This window comes from Rana temporaria, chromosome 10, assembly GCF_905171775.1.
Source record: "Rana temporaria chromosome 10, aRanTem1.1, whole genome shotgun sequence".
NCBI classification, from domain to species: domain Eukaryota; kingdom Metazoa; phylum Chordata; class Amphibia; order Anura; family Ranidae; genus Rana; species Rana temporaria.
In genome coordinates, this window is record NC_053498.1 from 38,155,103 (window position 1) to 38,179,772 (window position 24,670).

The window sequence follows — 24,670 nt, forward strand, 5'->3', positions numbered from 1 at the left end:
TACTGATTTGGTGCATTTATTTTGTTTGTTTTACTGTTAGTGAACCTAACTTGCTGGTTAGAGCCTGTAACCAGCTGGGCCAGTTTCTGCAACATCGGGAGACCAATCTGCGCTATTTAGCCCTGGAAAGTATGTGTACATTAGCCAGCTCAGAATTTTCCCATGAGGCTGTAAAAACACATATTGAAACAGTCATTAATGCTTTAAAGGTAAGTAAATACCCATCTGCATACTGATGCACTATAAAACTAATCTCCAGACAAACTGCCCAGATAAAACATGAATTGTGAATGATTACCTGCTGAAATATTTTCAAATGTGTTCAAACTTTCACCTGCAAGAGAAAGGCATAATGATCTAGTATGCATAACATACTAGCTCATTATGTGGCACTTGCCTAAAATCGAAGTGCTCCTTGTTCCCCTCGGCTGCCATGTCCCCTCGGAGATTCTTCCTGACGTTGCGCATGCGCGCGGGACCGGCAGAATTCCGCGCATGCGCGGAAATACAGCATTAACTCACGATGGTCCCATTCACAAAAACGGCACGCTCAGTGCGCCTGCACCGCAGACATCGGTACCCGTTTTTGTGAAAATATATCCTTAACCGTGTGGGTTAAGGAGATATTTCTTGCACCTACAAGTAAGCCTTAATCTAGGCTTACCTGTAGGTGCAAGTTGTGTGGTTGGGTTTACAACCACTTTAACAATTTGCCTTTTAAGAGTAAAAACTGCCCAGAGAGTGTTACTGCAGCTTTATGTAAACAGGCCTAAACAAAATGATAGCCTGTGTGGGCCTAGACAGGGTGTAGCTCAAGACCGTCCTTATGTTTTTCTGGACATTGTCCTTTTTATTAGGCTTTAGAGAAAATAATATTTAAAGCGGAATTAAACTTTTTTTTTTTTTATGGGCCACCAGGTGGTTTATGGCATAGAGTATGCACCGCATATTATGGCAGATTTGCTTATCAAATGAAGCCCTCCAGCACCATCAGCTGGTCCCGGGCACTTCCATCTTTGCTTAGTCTTCCAAGTTTGCCCTGTTTGGCCATTTGAATGGCCTGGCTACAGTGATATCAGTCTTCCACATAGTCATATCCTCATTGCACAAAGCAGGGCCGGAAATGTAATCTGGAGAAGCATTTATGACCAAGACCAGTAGTCATAAAAACCCTGCTTGCCAAAGTTTTTTCAAAATGGCGAGATTCATTTTTAAGTCTTGTTCGCACTATCACGTTGCAGTAACAAATAGTACAACCTTTACACTTCCAGTACAATTGACCTCATCTCATGCAACATATAACTTGTTCCCACTCCTGCAGCTCTCCCCTTGACTACTACAGCTTTTGAGGCTGATGGCTTGTTGTTCTCCATTAACTTCAAGGGCGCTGGTGAGCACCCTCATAGTTCATTGGACTGAAGTTAACTGCCTGCCTTGCCGTATTGGAGGTAGGAGCAGTAGCTACATTGACAGTCTGCAAGAGCCTGGATTTGCACCCATAATCTGCTGATTGTGGGTGCAATGCTCTTCAGGCTACTTAGAAAAAAAATAGTAAATGCACTTTTTCTTTTACATGTACTTTTTTTTTTTTTTTTTTTAAATCGGGAAATCAAAAAGATGCGTTTCTTTGTTTTGCACTCACTTATTTGCTGATAATGTTTTTATATTTTTGTTTCTGTAGACAGAGAGGGATGTAAGTGTAAGGCAGCGGGCTGCTGACCTCCTGTATGCAATGTGTGATCGTACAAATGCTAAGCAGATTGTATCCGAAATGTTGAGCTACCTGGAAAATGCAGACTACTCAATTCGTGAGGAAATTGTAAGTGGGTTTGGTTTTTTGCAATCAGACTGCATAATAGCTGCTTCACTTAGCAGTGTAGCCTAAACTTTATCCATTTGCTTATGAATGTTTTTTTCTACAGTGATAGTGTTTATCGTGTGGTGGTTTTGCTTCATGTTTATCTTCATCAGTTGTGCAGGGGAATTTTAAAGGGGTTGTAAAGGTTTGTTTTTTATTTCCTAAATGGGTTCCTTTTAAGCTAGTGTATTGTTGGTTCACTTACCTTTTCCTTCAATTTCCCTTCTAATTTTTTTTTTTCTTTTTGTCTGAATTTCTTACTTCCTGTTCCTCCTCAGTAAGCTTGCCCCTGTCTTGTCGCATTCTGTTCCCCATTACAGATTGCTCTGGAAGTGACGTTCTGTCACCGCCATCTTGTTATACCCCACACTCCTGCACAGTAATGCTAGAGTGTGAAGGGGGCAAGCGGACATCTTGTTACACCCACCCGAGTTTTATATTTCACAGTTATTTTCAACACGAAACGGAGCTTATATGCTTAAAAACAGTATTTGTAAATCCGACAAACTGTTTAGATGTTAACCACTTAAGGACCTTGCCTGTTTTTCAGACTCTGTGTTTACAAGTTTAAAACAGGTTTTTTTGCTCGAAAATTACTTAGAACCCCAAAACATTATATATATTTTTCCCCAGTCATCTTCCAAGTCAGCCCTTGAGAGATGGAGCTCCTCCTCACAATTAGGAAACACATTGACATAATTTTCCTCCCTTTAAGAGGCGGTCCCTCAGGTCCCTGGTCAGTCTTACTGTTTCCTCCATCCGGAGGAGACATGTTGCCAGAGGACCTGAGGGTGGGCTCCATCTCTCATGGGCTGACATGGACAGGGGTCTACGGAAGTAGCGGCGGCTTGTGCACAGTTTGCTGGAGGCACAGCATGGCACAGAGAGTGGTGGAGCCTCAGAATGGCAGGGGGTCAGTGGACTCACCAGCGCCATTTAAATAGTGGTGGTGAACGGTTTCTTACATGGCCACGGGCAACCCTCTGTTACAGCAGGCAGGAGGTGTCTGGGATTCATTCCCCCTCTGTGCCTAGGCGTGGAGAAAGGCGGCGATGTGGCGTCCCCTTGGCAGGCTCCAGTGGGGGGCGTGTAACCACGTGGGAAGCTAGCTTGACCCGGAAGATGCGGGGCGTCACTTCCTGGGAGGGATGACGTCATCGACGTGACCCGGGAATTTGGTCCAACCTCTTAAAGGCGCGGGGGGAATGAATGGCGGTGCTGGTGCTAGCACACGTGGACGCAGCTGCAGACGGCAGTATCGGACACCACACAATCCCAGGATGCAGGAGGAGGATGAAATTCCATCAGCCCAAGCTTCGGGAACCAAGAGTACCAGCAGGATACAGGTAGGCACCAGTGGGTGACCTTTGTATCCATTTTAAGCAGCTAGATGGTGGTGGCCACTAGCTTAGTTGGGGTTTTTTTCAGGGGTACTAGTGTCACCGGGTGTGCACTGTAGTGTTGTTATATGGTGGGAGTGTGCTGTAATCTCACCGCCATGGGGCCCCTGTGTTTTTTATCTGTTAACAGGTGAAAACGCCTAAGGACCCAAAGCCCAATCACAAAAAGCAGTGTGCAAAATGTGCTGTTTCTCCCAACCCCGACCTCCCCCCCAAAAAAAATAAAATTAAAATGTGCTAACAAGTTAGCATTGGAGTACACAGAACCGCTCTGCAAAGGTTGCATTGACATGCTGGTTAAAAAGCAATCAGAAGATGTGTATGCAAACATTTTTGGATCCGTAAGAGAGGAGATGGCTAACACCTTTAACCACTTCCCTACCGGCCCATAGTAAAATGACGTCCACAAAGAACCTCTGCCGTTCAGAGTGGACGTCATATGACGTCCTGGGCTTTGTGGGGGGGATATCTGAATGATGCCTGCAGCTAGAGGCATCATTCAGATATCCTTCTCTTGTGCCGGCGATTCTGCACAACGTAAGAACGATCATAGCGGCGGTTCCGCCGCTAGATCGTTCTTACAGGCGGCGGGAGGGGACATCCCCCCCTCCCGCCGCCATCCGGTGCTTCTCCGGGCTCTCCCGTGCCATCGGGGGCCCGGAGAACGAATCGTCCGGCGCTCGCAGGAAGCATAGAGATGACTGGTGACCAGATGGTCACCAGTCATCTCTATGACCGTCGGAGGACCCGGGCGCGATGTGATGACGTCACGCCCGGGTCCCTGTAAGTAAACAAAGCCGCGATTGCGGCTGCTAAGCAACGGTAAACATGAGATCTGTGAATTTTTTTTCACGATCTCATGCTTTCAGGCCTGGAGGAGAGATGTGGGGGAGGGGAGGTCTTATTGACCCCGCATCTCTCCATAAAGAGTACCTGTCACACACATTCCTATTACAAGGGATGTTTACATTCCTTGTAATAGGAATAAAAGTGATAATAAAAAAATAAAAATAAAATAAAAAAGTGTAAAAAAAGAAATAAATATGTAAAAATAAAAAAAGAAATACATTTCTTTATCGTACATCACGGGATAGGAGAGGAGATGGCTAACACCTTTAACCACTTCCCTACCGGCCCATAGTAAAATGACGTCCACAAAGAACCTCTGCCGTTCAGAGTGGACGTCATATGACGTCCTGGGCTTTGTGGGGGGGATATCTGAATGATGCCTGCAGCTAGAGGCATCATTCAGATATCCTTCTCTTGTGCCGGCGATTCTGCACAACGTAAGAACGATCATAGCGGCGGTTCCGCCGCTAGATCGTTCTTACAGGCGGCGGGAGGGGACATCCCCCCCTCCCGCCGCCATCCGGTGCTTCTCCGGGCTCTCCCGTGCCATCGGGGGCCCGGAGAACGAATCGTCCGGCGCTCGCAGGAAGCATAGAGATGACTGGTGACCAGATGGTCACCAGTCATCTCTATGACCGTCGGAGGACCCGGGCGCGATGTGATGACGTCACGCCCGGGTCCCTGTAAGTAAACAAAGCCGCGATTGCGGCTGCTAAGCAACGGTAAACATGAGATCTGTGAATTTTTTTTCACGATCTCATGCTTTCAGGCCTGGAGGAGAGATGTGGGGGGAGGGGAGGTCTTATTGACCCCGCATCTCTCCATAAAGAGTACCTGTCACACACATTCCTATTACAAGGGATGTTTACATTCCTTGTAATAGGAATAAAAGTGATAATAAAAAAATAAAAATAAAATAAAAAAGTGTAAAAAAAGAAATAAATATGTAAAAATAAAAAAAGAAATACATTTCTTTATCGTACATCACGGGACACAGAGCGGCATATTCATTACTATGTGGGTTATATGGAGTACCTTCAGGTGATGGACACTGGCAATCTCAAACAGGAAGTCCCCTCCCTATATAACCCCCTCCCATAGGAGGAGTACCTCAGTTTTTTCGCCAGTGTCTTAGGTGTTGGTCACGGAATAGCTTGCCTCCATATCCTTGGGATCAAGGCGGGCTAACCGGATCTGTCCAGAGTGCCTCAGTGCCGAAGTGGACAGTACCCGGGCCCCAAATCCGTGGGGTTTTGCCTATAATGCCCTCTCTGGAGGGCTGGACCCTGGGCCCAGGGCTCACAGCTTTTTCTAAAGCCAAGAGTTCCCTGTTTGCCAGAGGTGCTATATAGGTCCAGGACAGCGGTTCCTTCCAGGACCCCAGTGCCTGAAGGTCTACTACACTACCCACGGAGATGGGAGAAGATTGGACTATGTTTGATTACAAACGTCCTGCGGCATGGAGCAGGTAAGTGGGGAGCCTGCGGAACTTGGTTCGACTGCGGGCTTCCCAAGGGGGACCAAAAGGGGGGGCAGCCTAAGTATGCTCTGCATGGGCACCGTGGTCACTATGTCTGTAAGTGGACAGGATGATCCGTTTTGTTCCCCCCCCATTTCTGGCCCCCTGTCCAAGTAATCTTTTCTGGCTACCTGCTGCTCTGCTGGTCATACAGGGTCTGGGAAGAGACCTCTGGGCTAAAACAACTGAGTCCTGTAGAGTCTCTATTGCAGCCTACCTGTCCGGGGGTTCAAACTTGCCGCCCTGCAGCGCGTCCTCTCTCCCAGCTCTGTGGGCGTCTGGCGTCTCCGTGTGTCTCTCTTCCCCTCCCTGTCGCGCGCGGGCACGCAAGAAATAGGAGAATTTCGCGCCGTCGGGAGGAGGGGGGGGGGGGCGGGAGCACGCAGGAAGAGGCGTGCCTCGCCTCTGTTAAAGATGACAGGGTGCGCGCATAGATCAGTCTGAGGCTGATCTGGAGGAGAGAGGACACAGAGCGGCACTCCGGCGACCCCCGGTGGCAAGAAAGGGGTAGTACATTATAGGCTTGGCCTATTTTACTTATTAAGCCAAAAAAGTTCCCCTTTGTCAGCAGGTTAAAGGGCTGGAAAAGATATTGGTGGGGCCGTAAAAAAAAAAAAACAAAGTAGAATATAAATACTTTCTAATTTAAAGGAACATAATAGCATATTAAAAAAAAAAAAAAAAAAAAATTTTTTTTCCTTTATATTTGATTGACATATTCGGCCTCACCAGGGTTTTTGGACACTAGTAATCCTGTTGTTCCCTAAACCTTTTAAATTATTTCCTAGCTGCGTACAGTCAGTTGTTGCAGGCAAAGGACCTCGGTTTTGTACCATGGCACCCAAAGGCTCAGGATCAAGGGGGTCTAAAAATGTCAAAAAGCAAAAGGGCTCCCCCTCGGATTCTGAGGATACGAGTCAGGCTATGCCTGTACTCTCCCCACCTGTTAACCCAGTTGTGGCCGCCTTGGTTGAGCCAATAGGGGGGTCTGGTGCGGCGGCTGGCCCAGATCCACCCAACCCTGTGTTCGTCACAGAGGAAAAACTAGCTACCGCATTAGAAGGGCTAGAGAAAAGATTGGCAGCTATGCTCACTAAATCTTTACCAGGCAGGAAGCGGACTAGGTCCCCTTCGCCAAAATGTGTATCCTCGGATGCTGAAGTGGTTTCGCTGGAGGAATCAGAATTTCAGGAGGACCTATTGGACGAGAACCCAGAGGGTTCAGAAATTGAGGAATCTACTATTGAGGAACCATTCTCAGCCTCCCAAGCGGAGAGCCTGTGGGTCCAGTCTTTGACGGACATGGTACACTCAGCATTTAACCTGTCTTTACCGGAGCTCCGGGGTCCGGCAGTTTCCTGTTTGGGCTCCTTAAAGGCGCCCTTAAATAACGCAGTTTTTCCAGTCCATCCGCTATTAGAGGAGCTAATTTTCCAAGATTGGGTACGACCAGACAGAGTTTTTTTGCCGCCTAAAAAATTTTCTGTTATCTACCCGTTGGAGGAGAAGTTTGCCAAAAAATGGGCGCTCCCGGCTGTGGATGCTGCCATCTCTTGTGTAAATAAATCACTAACTTGCCCGGTAGAAAACATACAGATGTTTAAGGACCCGGTTGATAAACGGTTGGAAACTCTTTTAAAAGCTTCTTTTTCTACGGCAGGGGCAGTGGTACAGCCAGCGGTGGCTGCTATAGGAGTCTGTCAAGCTTTAAAGGACCAGACTAAACAGATGCTTAAGGACATCCCTGCCCAACAGGCAGAAGAGCTGTCCGATATACCCAGAGCTCTATGCTTTGCGGTGGATGCTATAAAAGATTCCATTCAGCAGGCATCTCGTTTATCACTATTTTTAGTGCATATGAGAAGACTCTTATGGTTAAAGAACTGGGCGGCCGAGCCCCCATGCAAAAAGCTTCTGGCAGGTTTCCCCTTCCATGGAGGTCGACTCTTCGGAGAAGATCTGTACTTTTGCCAGTCAAGAAGAGATTTCGGGGTCCTACATTTAAGAGGCAACTCTCCCCTGTGTCAGGGCCCTCTAATTCCAGGCAGTATCGACGGCCTCCTGCGCGATCAAACTTTAAATCGCAGGGACAGGCCCCGGGAGGCAAAAAGCCTTGGTATCGCAAGCCAGCAAAGCCTGCCCCTAAGTCTGCCTTATGAAGGGACGCCCCCACCCACGAGGATAGGGGGAAGGCTTCGTTTCTTTTCAAAGATCTGGGAAGCCAACATCCCCGACAGATGGGTCCGATCTTCTGTGGCCACAGGCTACAGATTAGAGTTTCTAAAGTTTCCTCCTCCCCATTATCAGGAATCAAGAATTCCAAACGATCCAACAAAGAGGTCCCCCTTTTTGGCGGCATTGGATCGTCTGATTTATCAAGGCGTGATAGTAGAAGTACCAGTCCTAGAGCAAGGGCTAGGTTTCTACTCCAATCTATTTGTCGTGCCAAAGCCCAACGGCAATGTCAGGCCAATTTTGGACCTAAAGAATTTAAACATTTACCTAAAGGTTCAGTCGTTCCGGATGGAGTCTGTTCGCAGCAGCCGCCGCGCTCCAGAAGGGCGATTTTCTGGCCTCCATAGACATAAAGGATGCTTACCTTCATATACCGATCTTTCAGCCACATCAGAGATTTTTACGTTTCTCAGTGGCTCAGCGTCACTTCCAATTTGTGGCGCTTCCTTTCAGGCTGGCTACGGCCCCCCGGGTGTTCACAAAGGTTTTAGCTCCAATATTAGCCAGTCTAAGAATCCAAGGGGTCACGGTCCTAGCATATTTGGACGACCTCTTGATCATAGACCACTCATCTCCTTGTTTGGAGCGAGCGGTTGCCCTCACGGTTCAGATCCTCGAGAGGTTCGGCTGGGTCATAAACCGAGAAAAATCAGCATTCCAACCCACAAAACAGTTGGAATATCTCGGCATGAGGTTAGACACGGCTCAGCAAAAGGTATTTCTACCCCTGGTAAAGGTCAAGGCTATCAAAGAATTGATTCAACTGGTTCTAAGCAAAAGAGAACCAACTATTCGCCTATGTATGCGTTTACTAGGCAAGCTAGTGGCCACGTTCGAGGCGATACCTTACGCCCAGAGCCACACTCGCATCCTACAGGCAGCCATTCTGGCAGCTTGGAGCAAGAAGGCACAGGCCTTGGAGTTTCCGTTGCCACTATCAGCAAGAGTCCGGCAAAGTCTGTGCTGGTGGTTAAACCCTCAGAACCTGCTAAAGGGAAGATCTTTCAGTCCCATAGCCTGTAAAATAGTGACCACAGATGCCAGCCTAAAGGGCTGGGGAGCGGTCTTGGATGGTTGCACTCGCCAAGGTACTTGGGCACAGGCGGAGAGGCAGTTGCCCATCAACATCTTGGAGCTCAGAGCTGCTCGGCTAGCCCTCGAGGCTTGGACATCCAAATTACAGGGGTTCCCGGTGAGGATTCAATCGGACAATGCCACGGCTGTAGCATATATAAATCACCAAGGGGGAACCAAGAGTCAATCAGCTCAGAGAGAGGTGAGCTCGATTTTCCTGTGGGCAGAGACTCATGTGCCCTGCATATCGGCAATTTTCATTCCCGGGGTGGACAATTTGCAAGCGGACTTCTTGAGTCGTCAGTCTCTGTCGCCAGGGGAGTGGTCTCTGCACCCGGAAATTTTTCAGATAATCTGCCAGAGGTGGGGAATACCGGACGTGGACGTCATGGCATCAAGATTCAACAAAAAACTAGACAGGTTCATGTCCCGTACGCGGGACCCTATGGCCTGCGGAGCCGATGCGTTGGTTTGTCCTTGGCATCAGTTCAAACTGCTATACGCCTTTCCCCCGCTACAATTGCTACCCCGCCTGTTACGCAGGATCAGGGTGGAGCACAAACCAGTCATCCTGGTAGCTCCAGCATGGCCCAGGAGGGCATGGTACTCACTAATCCTGAAGATGGCAGTGGGAGAACCTTGGACGCTTCCTCTCCGGCCAGACCTACTCTCACAAGGCCCGATCCTACACCCTGCATTACGGCGTCTAAATTTGACGGCCTGGCGGCTGAATCCCTGATTCTCAGTAGTAGAGGCCGTTCTAGGCAGATAATCTCTACCCTGATCAGGATTAGAAAGCCGGTCTCCAGGGTGATTTGTTACAGGGTCCAGGAAGCATATGTAGACTGGTATGTGTCGAAGAAATAGCTTGCCCCGCAAGTATACCATTGACCAAGTGTTACGTTTTCTCCAGCTAGGAGGGATGGCCTCCCACTCGCTGGTTGAGACCTTCTTACAGAGGGTCTTGCGTATCACCACTTTGCCGTGGGACTTGGATCTAGTTCGGTCAACTCTGCAGAAACAACCTTTTGAGTCGTTGGCTGAAATTCCTGTGGTTTGGCTATCAAGAAAGCTGGGATTTCTGGTTGCCATAGTTTCAGCCAAAAGAGAGCAGAAATAGCAGCCTTATCTTATAAGGAGCTATATCTTATTTTTTCTCACAAGGACGAGGTGGTTCTCCATCCTCATCCTCCCTTTCTACCAAAGGTTATATCCAGTTCTTACCTAAACCAGGATTTGGTACTATCATCCTTCTTCCGAAACCTACTTCCAGAAGGAAGGGTTGCTGCATACCTTGGGTATTGTCAGGGCCATAAAGGCCTATCTTAGAGCTACAGAGAAGTTTCGGGAAACAGATGTGTTGTTCATTTTTGCCAGATGGGCCAAGAAGGGACAGGCAGCTGAAAAATCCACCCTCTCGAAAGGGATTAAACTATTAATTACTCAGGCCTACAGCTGACTGCCTCTTCCGTTGCCAGTAAAGGCTCATTCTACCAGGGCCATGGGCGCCTCCTGGGCAGCACACCATCAGTTCTCTATGGCTCAAGTATGCAAGGCGGCAACCTGGTCTTCAGTCCACACGTGTTCTAAATCATACCGGTTGGACGTAAGAAGGAATACTGATACAGCCTTTTTGGCAGGAACTGCTGCAGGCTGCGTTTTTAAGACCCTCAGAATCGGGGGCACCCTTGAGTTAAAAAATTTTAATTTTATTTCTCGACTAAGTTGGATTTATTATTATTATTATTTGAGTTTATCTCGGAATTAAATCCTTGGGAAAATGTCTCCCTCCCCTCATTAAAGCATTGCTTTGGGACATCCCACATAGTAATGAATATGCCGCTCTGTGTCCCGTGATGTACGATAAAGAAAAAGGGATTTTTAAATACAGCTTACCTGTAAAATCCTTTTCTTGGAGTACATCACGGGACACAGAGCTCCCACCCCTCTTTAGGGACCATTTTGGGAGGCATACTGCTTGCTACAAAACTGAGGTACTCCTCCTATGGGAGGGGGTTATATAGGGAGGGGACTTCCTGTTTGAGATTGCCAGTGTCCATCACCTGAAGGTACTCCATATAACCCACATAGTAATGAATATGCCGCTCTGTGTCCCGTGATGTACTCCAAGAAAAGGATTTTACAGGTAAGCTGTATTTAAAAATCCCTTTTTTTTTTTAACGCCCCTGTCCCCAGTAGCTTGCGCGCAGAAGCGAACGCACACGCAAGTCCCGCCGACATATGTAAACGCCGTTTAAACCACATATGTGAGGTATCGCCGCGTGCGCTAGAGTGCCAGCAACAATTCTAGCACTAGATCTCCTCTGTAAATCTAAACTGGTAACCTGTAAAAAATTTCAAAGCGTTGCCTATGGAGATTTTTAAGTACCGAAGTTTGGCGCCATTCCATGAGTGTGCGCAATTTTAAAGCGTGACATGTTAGGTATCTATTTACTCGGTGTAACATAATCTTTGATATTTTACAAAAAAATTGGGCTAACTTTACTGTTTTATTTTTTTCAATTAATGAACCAATTTTTTTCCCAAAAAAAGGCGTTTGAAAAATTATTGCGCAAATACCGTGCAGAATAAAAGGTTTCAATGACCGTCGTTTTATTCCCTAGGGTGTCTGCTAAAAAAACATATATAATGTTTGGGGGTTCTGCGTAATTTTCTAGCAAAAAAATGATGATTTGTACATGTAGGAGAGAAGTGCCAGAATAGGCCCGGTATGGAGGTGTGTATAAAAGCCCTGTATGGAAGAGGTTAAAGGATCACTAAAGGAAAGAAAAATTGGGCTAAAATGCACTGCAGTATCGTATAAAGTCTTAATAGGTTATTGATTTAGTTTTAAAAATAGTGACAAGGGATTAAATCCCTTCATATCTCTTACATTCTGCTATCTACTTTCGTTTCTGCATTTGATTTCCTCATTCTCGGCGCTCGTTCATGAGAGCGACGTCGCCGTCATGCTGGGAACTACATTTCCCAGAATCCTTTGCGCATCGCGCATGCGCAGTTAAAAAAACGTGACGCGCGCTCTGTGCAAAGATTTGAATAGCCCGCCCACTATACCACCCAATGATGGATCACACAGGCTGGCTGAAATGTGGGCGGGCACAGTGAGAGAGAGGGCTGGAGGAGGCAGAGCGCACCCACCCCCTTCCATTCGGCTGTACTGTAATTAATGAAAGAGAGGAGGTGCTGGGGTGTTAGACACACCCAGTAATTCACACCTTCTTGCAGTCTGGAAGACGTACACAGCGTCCAGACGCAGAGATGTAGTGTACAGAGGAGGGAGCGAGCAAGCACGTTACTCCCCACAGCAGGAATCCTTGCTCTGTCTGTCTTTTCTCAAACAGACAACCAGGAAGTGGGGAGAAGAAACAAGCCATAGATCAACATCTGAGCAAAAACGAACAATGAGGACATGAAACCATGACTGCACTAAGGTAAAGGAAGTTATTTAGCTAAAAAAAAAATTCCTTTAGTGACCCTTTAAGGATCTAAAAAAAATTATGACAGAGGTCAAAACCCCAACAGTTCTTTATGGAAATCCCGCTTCCATAGCCTCACCCAGATCGGAAGTCGCATCAGGATCGCGTGAGTCTGTAAGGGAGAGAGCAGGCAGCAGCGCAGTTAGCGTGATGGCCAGCAATGACTCAGAACCAGGACAGGAGGGGGAGGGGGGTGAAGAAAGGGACCCAATTACAAATTATCGCTTGAGGATGTGGGTGATTTGCTTGGGGCCATTTATGAAACTTTGGAAATTGAACATGAAAAAGAGGAACCTTCCAAACATGACCTAATGTACCAAGGTCTGAGGAAGAAGAATTCCAAGGTGTTCCCAGTTCATCAGGTGATGTCCGATACCGTGAAAAACGAATGGACAGATCCAGAGAAAAAAACATTTTTTTGCGGCTAGTCACAAAAAGTGATTTTCTTTTAGTGACGATCCAAAGGAGGTGTGGAACAAAAATCCCAAATTGGATGTACCACTTTTAAAAATCTCAAATTCTTTATTAGCATTTGAAGACATGGGGCACTTAAGACGCCATGGATAAGACGCCATGGATAAGAAGGGTGATATCCTCCTAAAAAGAGCCTGGGAGACAAGTGTTGCCAGCCTAAAACCAGCACTAGCTACTACCTGTGTGGCAAGAAACCTGGAATTTTGGTTAACCCAGTTACAAGAGCATATCAAAAATGGGACACCTAGAGAGGAGTTTTTGAAGACTCTTCCAGTGCTCTCCAAAGCAGTAGGTTACATTGCGGATGCTTCCGCAGAGTCCGTTAAACTGGCAGTAAGGTCAGGTGGACTAGCTGTCGCAGCAAGACGTGCGATTTGGATGAAAACCTGGGCAGGTGATACGGCATCCAAAACTAGATTGTGTAATCTACCATTCACAGGAGATTTTCTTTTTGGTTCAGGCCTAGACGAGGCCTTAGAGAGAACAGCAGATAAGAAGAAGACCTTTCCTGCTGAAAAACGCTTCCACAAAAAATATTTTTTCGTGAAAGAAGAGATGATCCCCAAGAGGGAAAGAAAGAGTTCCCGAAGAAAAACTGGTCAGGTCACAAGGGAAAACCAAAGAGTAATCCACTCTTTGGCGCTGCTAACCAGGCCACCAAACAGTGACAACCAAGTGCCAGTAGGAGGAAGATTGGCTACCTTCCTACCGCAGTGGCAGAAGACGACAGCCAATCAGTTCATCCTAGAAATAATTGCAAAGGGCTTTTCTCTGGAATTCAATGGCCATCCTCCAGAGTGATTCCGATTGACAAAGCTTCCAAGAGGTTCAGAAAAAGAAAAAGCTCTTTCCCTGTTGCTGGGGGAGATGGTGTACCAAAATGTCCTTGTTCCAGAGAAGGAAAAAAGAAAGGGTTTTTACACTCATGCATTCGTCATCAAGAAACCCTCCGGGAAGTTTCGATTAATACCGAATCTCAAACCCTTTAATCAAACGATTCAATACAAAAAATTCCGCATGGAGTCCATTTTTTCAGTCAAGAACATTCTGCAACCAGAAACATTCATGGCGACCATGGATCTCAGGGACGCATATCTTCACATTCCCATCAGAGAAGAATCCCAGAGATACCTATGGTTAGCAGTAGAGATAAAAGGGAAGGAATACCACTTCCAAAGCAGAGCTCTTCCGTTGGGTTGTCCTCATCACCGAGGATATTTACCAAAGTGTTGGCAGAGGTTCTGGCCCCTCTAAGGTTGAAGAAGATGACTAATTCCATAGCTAGACGAATAAATGTTCGCAGTACCATCAGAAGCGCAGCTGGTAAGGAACCTCAACGTGGTTGAAGTCGCTGGGGTGGATCCTAAACTTAGAAAATCAAACCTCTGTCCCACCCAGAACATTCGGTTTCTGGGGTATTTACTCAGCTCCATAGAGCAGAAAACACCGCTTTCAGAGGAGAAAATACTCATCAAGAGGGTGAGTCCTATACAGAACAACCTACCGATACCTATCAGAGAGCTGATGTCGGTTCTGGGTCTGATGACATCATCAATACCAGCAGTCCAGTGGGCAAAATTTCATCTAAGGCCGCTTCAAGTTTTTCTCTTAAAAAAAACAGAGGAGATCTGGACAAGTCGGTACTACTCCCCAACATCGGTAAAGAAGTCACTATGTAGAAAAAAGGGGGGAGAGAAGAATTGGGACTTTGAATGAGATGCGTTTTTAGCAGTATGCGATTTAAAGAAGTCACTATGGTGGTGGAGGGTCAACACAAACCTAAATCAGGGTCTGGCTTGGTCATTTCCGATCTCCCAGAAATTGACCACAGACGCAAGCAGTTGGGGTTGGGGAGCTCACCTAGCAGGGAAACCTGCTCAGGGGAGATGGTCCCCGGGGGAAGCCAAAGCCTCCTCAAACTCGAGAGAACTCATGGCGATAGCCAAAGCCATACAATTTTTTCAGGACCAACTGAGAAGTCGTCACATCCTGATACTATCAGACAAAGCCACAGCAGTGTCTTATGTAAACAAACAAGGGGGCACAAGAACTCCATCTCTGAGCCACATCTCCAATCAGATATGCAGGTGGGCAGAAGGAAACCTACTGTCACTAGGTGCAGTCCATCTAAAAGGAGAAGACAACCAAGTAGCGGACTTTCTCAGCCACCAGGAGATCTCCCAAGAGGAATGGGTGTTACACCCACAGGTGTTCAAAGAAATCACAGCCCGTTGGGGAGTCCCAAGCATAGATCTGTTTGCCTCTCGGAAGAAGGCTCAGGTGAAGTATTTCTTCTCGCTAAACCAGCAAGACCAACCTCTTGGGATAGACGCTCTCCAGAACCCTTGGAACTTCAAAATGTGCTATGCCTTCCCTCCGGTTCATCTGATTCCATGGGTGGTAAATAAGTTTCTACAGGAACAGACAAAACTCATACTAATAGCACCATACTGGCCCAAGAGAGCCTGGTTCTCTCAACTCCTCAGCCTCCCAGCAGAAGAGCCATGGCTTCTACCTCACAGGACAGACCTGATGTGTCAGGGTCCACTAACAGACCTAAAACAGGAAAATTTCAAATCGGCGGCCTGGTAACTGAAGAGGACCTTTTGAGATCAAAAGGACTCTCGGAGAAGGTAGTGGCAACGCTTCAGAGCGCCAGGAAGCCAAACACCAGAGCCATTTACAAAAAAATATGGAAAAAATTTAACAGTTGGTGCACTGAAAACCAAAGACAGAAAATGGATACACCAACTATCCTTGAGTTTTTACAGCAAGGCGCTGACAATAGGGTAGCGCTAAGTACACTGAAAGTTCAGATTGCAGCGCTGTCAGTGTATCTGGAAAGGACACTACAAGAGGACCCGTTGGTCTCACGTTTTTGCAGGGCAAAACACCACCAAAAAAAACTTAGAGCTCATTCTACAAGGGCTTCATCAGCCTCATGGGCAGAAAAGGCAGGAGCCACTCCAGAACAAATATGCAGAGCTGCAACCTGGTCAAGATTCTCAACCTTTGTTCAGCATTACAGACTGGATCTGATTTCCAGCCAGGACCAGGCTTTTGGTAGGAAAGTCCTCCAAGCTGTTGTCCCACCCTAGATCTGGTGAGTTCTTGATTATCCTCTCAAGAGCTGACTTGGAAGACGACTGGGAAAAAAGCAGAGTTAGATTCTTACCGGTAACTCTGTTTCCAGTAGTCTTCCAAGGCAGCACGATCCCACCCTAAAATGTCTAACCTTGTGGGGTTGTGTTGTGTATTCTATATAGTTTCAGATTCCGGCCTTCGGTTCTCGGGGATGACTGACCAGGGACCTGAGGGACCGCCTCTTAAAGGGAGGAAAATTAGAGTTACCGGTAAGAATCTTACGCTGCTTTTTTTTTTCTCTTATCACCCTAGAGAATAAAATGGCAGTCATTGCAATACTTTTTGTCACACCGTATTTGCTCAGCAGTCTTACAAGCACACTTTGTTTTTGGAATAAAATCACATTAAAGTAACAGTAAAGTTAGTCCAATTTTTTTTCTTTATATTGTGAAAGATAATGTTACACAGAGTAAAATGATACCCAACATGTCACGCTTCAAAATTGCGCCCGCTTGTGGAATGGCGTCAAACTTTTACCCTTAAAAATCTCCATACGCAACGTTTAAAAAAAACAAAAACCTTTAGGTTGCATCTTTTGAGTTAGAGGTCTAGGGCTAGAATTATTGCTCTTGCTCTAATGATTGCGGCGCTACCTCACTTGTGCGGTTTGAAAACCGTTTCCATATGCGTGCGCTACTCACGTTTGTGTTTGCTTCTGCGTGTGAGCTTGTCAGGACAGGGCACTTAAAAAAAAAAAATGTATATATTTTAATTGATTTTATAAATTTTTACACTGTTTAAAAAAAAATGGGTCACTTGTATTCCTATTGCAAGGAATGTAAGCATCCCTTGTAATAGAAAAAAAGCATAACAGGTCCTCTTAAATATGAGATCTGGGGTAAAAAAAACCTCAGCTCTTATATTTAGACTAAAATGCAATAAAAAAATAAAATGAAAAAATGACAAGAGAAAAATGTGCCTTTATCCACTTAAGCCCCGGACCATATTGCTGGTCAAAGACCAGGCCACTTTTTGCGATTCGGCACTGCGTCGCTTTAACTGACAATTGCGCGGTCGTGCGACGTGGCTCCCAAACAAAATTGACGTCCTTTCCCCCCCCCCCCCACAAATAGAGCTTTCTTTTGGTTGTATTTGATCACCTCTGCGGTTTTTAGTTTTTGCGCTATAAACAAAAATAGAGCGAAAATTTTGAAAAAAAATGAATATTACTTTTTGCCTTTAATAAATATCCCCCAAAAATATATAAAAAAACTATTTTTTTCCTCAGTTTAGGCCGATACGTATTCTTCTACAAATTTTTCGTAAAAAAAAATCTCTAAGCGTTTATTGATTGGTTTGCGCAAAAGTTATAGCGGTTACAATATAAGGGGTAGTTTTATGGCATTTTTATAAATTTTTTTTTTTTACTAGATATGGCGGCGATCAGCAATTTTTATCGGTACTGCGACATTATGGCGGACACCTTTGGGACCATTGGCATTTTTATAGCGATCAGTGCTATAAAAATGCATTGATTACTATAAAAATGCCACTGGCAGGGAAGGGGTTGACACTAGGGGGGGAGGAAGGGGTTAAGTATGTTCTAACTGAAGGGGGGGTGGACTGACTTTGGGAAATGACTGATCACTGTTCATACATTGTATGAACAGACGATCAGGCATTTCTCCCCCTGACAGGACTGGGAGCTGTGTGTTTACAGCTCCCGGTTCTCGCTCTAACGAGCGATCGCGGGTGCACGGCGGTGATCATGCCCGCCGGGCACGCGCGGAGAGTGGCAACGCGTATGCCCCTATTGGCTGCTCGGCAAGATGACGTAGCTCTACGTGATCTCGCCCAGCAGAACCGACCTGCCGCCATTTAAAGCGGATCTGCGCCCTAAAGTGAAGTCGCGCTGATCGGCACCCTCCCCCCCTCCGGTGTCGCATTTGACACCTTTCAGGGGGGAGGGGGGTGCAGATACCTGTCTACAGACAGGTATTTGCACCCACTTCCGGCCACACGATACGGGCAAAGGACGGGTTTTTTCCTGGCATCCCGTCCGTCCCCCGTTGTATGCTGGAAACACTCGGCTCCCAGCACACAGCGGGAGCCAATCGGCGGGCGCAGCGCGACTCGCGCATGCGCCGTAGGGAACCGGGCAGTGAAGCCGGAGCGCTTCACTTCCTGGTTCTCTCACCGTGGATGGAGGGGGGAGCAGCAGGGTGACGAGCGATCACTCGTCATCTGCTGCGGACGCCGCTGGATTTCAGGACAGGTAAGTGTCCTTATATTAAAAGTCAGCAGCTGCAGTATTTGTAGCTGCTGACTTTTAATATATTTTTTTAGTGGCACATCCGCTTTAACATGTAAACAGTCAGTCGGATTTACATATACTGTATTTAAGCATATAAGCTCTGTTTTGTGTTGAAAATAACTGTGAAATCTAAAACTCTGGTGAGTGTAATAAAATGTCCGCTTGCCCCTTCACACGCTATCTCCCCTGTGGGGAGACGCTGTGTTCCAAGGGAGGAGGCGCGCACGCTGATTAACCAGCCAGAACGGCTTGGATGATGGGGGCAAGCTTGCTGAGGAGGAACAGGAAGTGAGAAATTCAGACAAAAAAAAAAATTTAGAAGGGAAATCGAACAAAAAGGTAAGTGAACCAACAATGCGCTAGCTTAAAGGACCCTATTCAAGAAATATAAAAAAACAAACCTTTACAACCTCTTTAAGGATGTTTTAAGGCAAAAAAAAACCGCACCTTCTAATGCCTTTAAAGACTCTGCAAGTACTGGGAAATGCCTGTTGATATGTCAAAGATGTACTTGGCTCCTGAGCCTTTTTATGGACCCAGCTTTTCTTGTGTGGACTGAGTGGTATCAGCCCTGCCCACTGTATTTGTAGCTAAACTACTTAAGCACTCCAACATCTGTACAACATGAGACTAATTATTCTGTAGTCCATGATAAGAACTGAGGGCTTAATTTTTTTCCAATTGTTTATTTTTCACACAAAAGGACTTGCATACATTGTTTAACCACTTAAGACCCGGACCTTTAGGCAGCTAAAGGACCCGGCCAGGTTTTGCAATTCGGCACTGCGTCGCTTTAACAGACAATTGCGCGGTCGTGCGACGTGGCTTCCAAACAAAATCTGCGTCCTTTTTTCCCCACAAATAGAGCTTTCTTTTGGTGGTATTTGATCACCTCTGCGGTTTTTAATTTTTGCGCTATAAACAAAAATAAAGCGACAATTTTGGAAAAAATTCAATATTTTTTACTTTTTGCTATAATAAATATCCCCCAAAAATATATAAAAAACATTTTTTTCCCTCAGTTTAGTAGGGCTGCGCATCTTCACCGGTCTCACGATTCGATGCGATTACGATTATCAAGTCCACGATTCGATTCGATTCGATTCGGCGATGCATCACGATTGCAGCGCAAGTGCGCATGGCTCTCCCCCCAAAATACTAAAGGAGATGATCAGAGACTGCAGACATGCTACAGGAGATGATCAGAGACTGCGGACATAGTACAGGAGATGATCAGAGACTGCAGACATAGTACAGGGAGATGATCAGAGACTGCAGACATAGTACAGGAGATGATCAGAGACTGCAGACATAGTACAGGAGATGATCAGAGACTGCAGATATAGTACAGAAGATGATCAGAGACTGCAGATATAGTACAGGAGATGATCAGAGACTGCAGACATGCTACAGGAGATGATCAGAGACTGCAGACATGGTACAGGAGATGATCAGAGACTGCAGACATAGTACAGTAGATGATCAGAGACTGCAGACATAGTACAGGAGATGATCCAAGACTGCAGACATGCTACAGGAGATGATCAGAGACTGCAGACATAGTACAGTAGATGATCAGAGACTGCAGACATGCTACAGGAGATGATCAGAGACTGCAGACATAGTACAGGAGATGGTCAGAGACTGCAGACATGATACAGGAGATGGTCAGAGACTGCAGACATGCTACAGGAGATGGTCAGAGACTGCAGACATGCTACAGGAGATGGTCTATATTTCTCCTCCATACAGCCCAGTCCCTGCAGTGACAATGACTTATCACAGGTGACACATCAGATTCCACTACATGCCCGTACCCTCCCTGTGTCCCCGGATAACAGCACCCCCTCCTCCTCTGTACTTACATGCTGTTCTGCGCACAGAGGATGATTGGAGGGAACAATGAGGAAAATACATGATTTTGCCTGTGCATTTTCAGTGTGTTTTTATGTGCTGACATTGTCATCAATACGCCCTTTAAAAATGCACAGATGACAATGAACCCTCAATGAAAATATCAGTACAGCGAGGACTACCGTGTTATTTATTTTCTATTACAATTGACACATTTCCAAGTCCTTGCTGATATTTTTTATTGAGGGTTCATTGTCATCTGTGCATTTTTAAAGGGTGTAAATAGGGTGAAAGTCCCCTTTAAAAAGTGCACAGGAATACACACATGGCTGCTGGGAGGGGGGGGGGGGGCAGGACTCAGGGATTAGATTTCACAATTGACAAAGCCCTGTGAGTTTCACTGCACTGTCTGCTGAAATTTCTCTGACTCTTTGCACATTCCAGCACACTAGGAGTTAACACAGTGGAATGTGCAGAGAGTCAGAGAAATGTCAGCACAGGCAGAGCACGTGTAGGAATCAGACTGCTGATAAAATACCTGTGATAATAAATGCTGTTATAGCCAGGGCTGTAATGTGCTTTTTACAACATATGCAGAATCATACCTCATGTCTCCGTGTGTATATTACTTTCCCCTCATTTGACTCCATGCTCAGACTTGCCTCTCTCTCCTGATGTCCGTTCTCAGCCCCGCCCATCGTCTATAGCTAAAGTAACAGATCACAAGAGAGGCGGGCGGGGCTGACATCAGAAGAGACTTTGAGACGAGGGATGTGAGAGGACAGAGGAAGAGAGAGGCGGGCCGGACCATGGAGTCACATGATCGCATGTACAGTTGCTACACACGGAGCTACGAGGTATGAATCTACATAAATTTAAAAAAAGCACACACAGCGATTGCCAAACAATGGATTACAAACCGCATTTATTACAAATAAAACATTTTAAAAGACCTGCTCGGAGCGATCTCCCGGGAGGGGCGTGGCAAGTCGGGATGACGTCACCCGACATCGATTATTGGGGTCACATGCATCGATGCAGAATCGGGGGGCCCCGAATCGCGATGCATCGATGCATCGATTATATTCAACACCCCTACAGTTTAGGCAGATATGTATTCTTCTACCTATTTTTGGTAAAAAAAAAATCGCAATAAGCGTTTATCGGTTGGTTTGCGCAAAATTTATAGCGTTTACAAAATAGGGGATAGCTTTATTGCATTTTTATTTTTATTTTTTTTCGCGATTTTTTTTCGTGACTGCGACATTATGGCGGACACTTCGGACAATTTTGACACATTTTTGGGACCATTGTCATTTTCACAGCAAAAAATGCATTTAAAACGCATTGTTTACTGTGAAAATGACAATTGCAGTTTGGGAGTTAACCACAAGGGGGCGCTGAAGGGGTTATGTATGACCTAATATGTGTTTCTAACTGTAGGGGGGTGTGGCGTCATCGATTGTGTATCCCTATAAAAGGGATCACACGATCGATGACGCCGCCACAGTGAAGAACGGGGAAGCTGTGTTTACACACAGCTCTCCCTGTTCTTCAGCTCCGGGGACCGATCGCGGGAATCCAGCGGCGATCGGATCCGCGGGTCCCGGAGCTTCAGACCGGGTGGCGGGCGTGCGCCAGCGACCCACGGCTGGGCACTAGCACAGGACGTACCTATACGTGCATGTGCCCAGCCGTGCCATTCTGCCGACGTAAATGTGCAGGAGGCGGTTAAAGAGTCTATCATTCTCACAATCGGATCTCTGATATATAAGTACAGAATAATTTCAATTTACCGCTCTTCATATTTTAGAAACTTGGGCACTTCTTGCTCATACATCACAGGTCACAGAGCCTTAATTACTTAATGGGTTATGTAGTCACCACAGATGATTGGACACTGGCAAACCCAATTAAAATTGAGTTCCTCCCCTATATAACCCCTCCCAAATGGAGAGTACCTCCGTTTTTTTTTGCCAGTGTTTAAGGTGGTTTGTCACGTTGCACATGTGCTAAGAAGAAAGTGCTCTTTTGATGGTCTGTCTGCAGAGGCCTATATCAAAAGCCTAAGATAGGTGGTACCCGGGCCTCGTGTAATGAAGAAACAAAGTTTGCCTGTAATGTGTCTCTGCCGAGGTCTGGGCTCTGGGATCCAGACTTTGGTGCACTAATGCAACTGGCACGAAAAGTTTCTGGCAGAGTCTTCTACAGGTCCAGTTATGAGGTTTCTCTAATGGAACCCTTGATAAACCTTAAGGTTGGCACAACTTGCCCGCTATGATGGGTGAAAGCTGGAACTACTTTTTAGTAGCTTTTCCTGCGGCGTGGATAAGGTAAGAAGAGGATAATTTATTTTATATTTATCTTCTGTGAGTAGGATGTCTTTCCTGGTTTTCACCACTGGAGGGAGTAAGTGCATACCTGGTGTATTCTTGCATAGCCATTCAGGAACAAGCTCGGTGAAGTTGGTCAATTTAAACGCCACTCACCTCCTCCGCTGCAGGCTCTGCCACAAACGCATACAGGGGTCCCCCAATGATGCCCCCAGTAATCTCTCCCCCCTTTTCTCATCACTCTGGGCTCCGCCATGGCACGCGCGTTCCGCGGGGATGTAAGCATCCCTGTGGATTGAACCAGGCAAACCTAAGACTCCTACTTGGCATCAGGTTGTGCAGTGAGCTGATATATGTGTATTGTAAGACTATAGCACAACAGTGATTGCGTTTATTTTTGTGGATAGTACCTTTTCTTTGCAGTAAGGACTATGTCCCCAAGAGGTTTAAGGGCTAGTAAAAGAGGCACCAGAAAATCCCTGCTTACGGCTAAGGATTCTGAGCTTGCCTGCAGTTTACCACCCCCCTCTGTCAGCCTAATGGCAGCCTCATAGGTGAGCCCCTGTCTGGTTATGCAGCTTCTCCTATGGCAGCTCCTGTATACGTCACTGAGGACACTTTAAAAGTGGCTTTGGATGGCTTGCAAGGAAGGATTGCTACTATAATAGCAACCTCCTTAAAGGGTAGCAGAAAACGGGGTAGATCCCCTTCATCTGCTTTGACTCATCAGATGAGCCTTCTGAGGGTGGAAAATCCCTCTCTGGAGATGAGGATCATGTGCAGTCTGAGGACTCGGAGGATGAGAGGATTCCTGCTACCTCTGTCGCTAAAAATGCAGGTGCAATAATGTGCAGAGATGGTGTATGCCACTTACAAATTGCCTGCTGTTGAAGCTTCTATGTCCTCTGTTTCCTCTTTGGGATCTCAGAAATCCCTGCAGGCTGCATGCTCCTTTCCAGTTCATCCCTTGCTGGATAAACTGATGTATGATGACTGGGTTCACCAAGATTAACTGTTTTCTTCTCCTAAGCAGTTTTCCCTCCTTTATCCTATTGAGGAAGGTTTCATTAAGAAATGGGGGGTACCTGCTATTGATGCAGCTATTTCTTGTGCAAACAAAAACCCGACCTGTCCGATAGACAATGCGCAGGGTTTTAAGGATCCAACTGATAAAAAGCTGGAGTCCTTATTGAAAGCCTCCTCCTCCATGGCTGGGGCTGTAGTACAACCTGCAGTTGCAGCTATTGGCGTATGTCAGTTCCTCAAGGAACAAATGAAGCAGATGATTAACCTCCTCCCTACAGAGGAGATTGAGGTTTATGAGGACCTTCCTAAGGCCTTGTGTTTTGTGATTGATGCGATTATGGACTCTGTTCAGCAAGCATCACACTTGAATCTCCTGCAGGTACACATGCGCAGGTCCCTTTGGTTAAAACACTGGGAGGCCGAGGTTTCTTGCAAAAAATACTTGGCAGCCTTCCCCTTTGGGGGAGGACGCCTGTTTGGGGATGACTTGGATAAATACATCCAAAAGATTACCGGAGGCTAGTCTACTCTATTGCCGGTTAAGAAGAAGAGTAAACGTCCTTCATTTAAGCGTTCTCTTTCTCCAGCCCTTGGAACTTCATTCTCCAGGCAGTGGCGACGGCTTCCCCAGTCTAACACTAGGGGAAAGGCCCTGAGCCAAGCCCAAGGGCAGAAAAGGACTTGGGGTTAAGTCTAAGCAGAACCCCCAAAACTTCCCTATGAAGGGATGCCCCCACTCAACCGAGTGGGGGGGAAGGCTGCTGCAATTTGAAAACGTCTGGTGGAAACGAAGTTCAGGACAAGTGGGTCATCTCCACAGTGTCCTCGGGCTTGCCAAAGATCCAGAAAAAAGAAGGCCTTTACTGTTGGCCTTGGAACACCTGTTGTCCCAAGGGGTAATCACGGAGTTAGCCCCAGAGGATCAGAGATCAGGGTTTTATTCAAACCTTTTTACGGTTCTAAAACCAAACGGAGATGTCAGACCTATTCTAGATCTGAAAAGCCTGATTCAGTTTCTGAACATTCGCTCCTTTCGCATGGAGTCTGTCCGTTCAATTGTTTCCACCCTTCAGGGAGGAGAATTCCTGGCATCAATAGACATCAGAGATGCATGTCTACATGTGCCAATATTCCCCACTCACCAAAGATTTCT

At 46.4% G+C, this 24,670-nt stretch overlaps 1 protein-coding gene across 3 annotated transcripts in view; it reads left to right on the forward strand.

Moving 5' to 3' along the window:
• Positions 1-24,670, forward strand: part of LOC120916531 (AP-2 complex subunit alpha-1) — a 168,987-nt gene that overhangs the window by 95,750 nt on the left and 48,567 nt on the right. For all 3 annotated transcript variants that reach the window (XM_040327557.1, XM_040327558.1, XM_040327560.1), the window contains exons 9-10: positions 41-209; positions 1,682-1,819. In XM_040327557.1, coding sequence (XP_040183491.1) covers positions 41-209; positions 1,682-1,819 — 307 coding nt within the window. The remainder of the gene's footprint in view (positions 1-40; positions 210-1,681; positions 1,820-24,670) is intronic.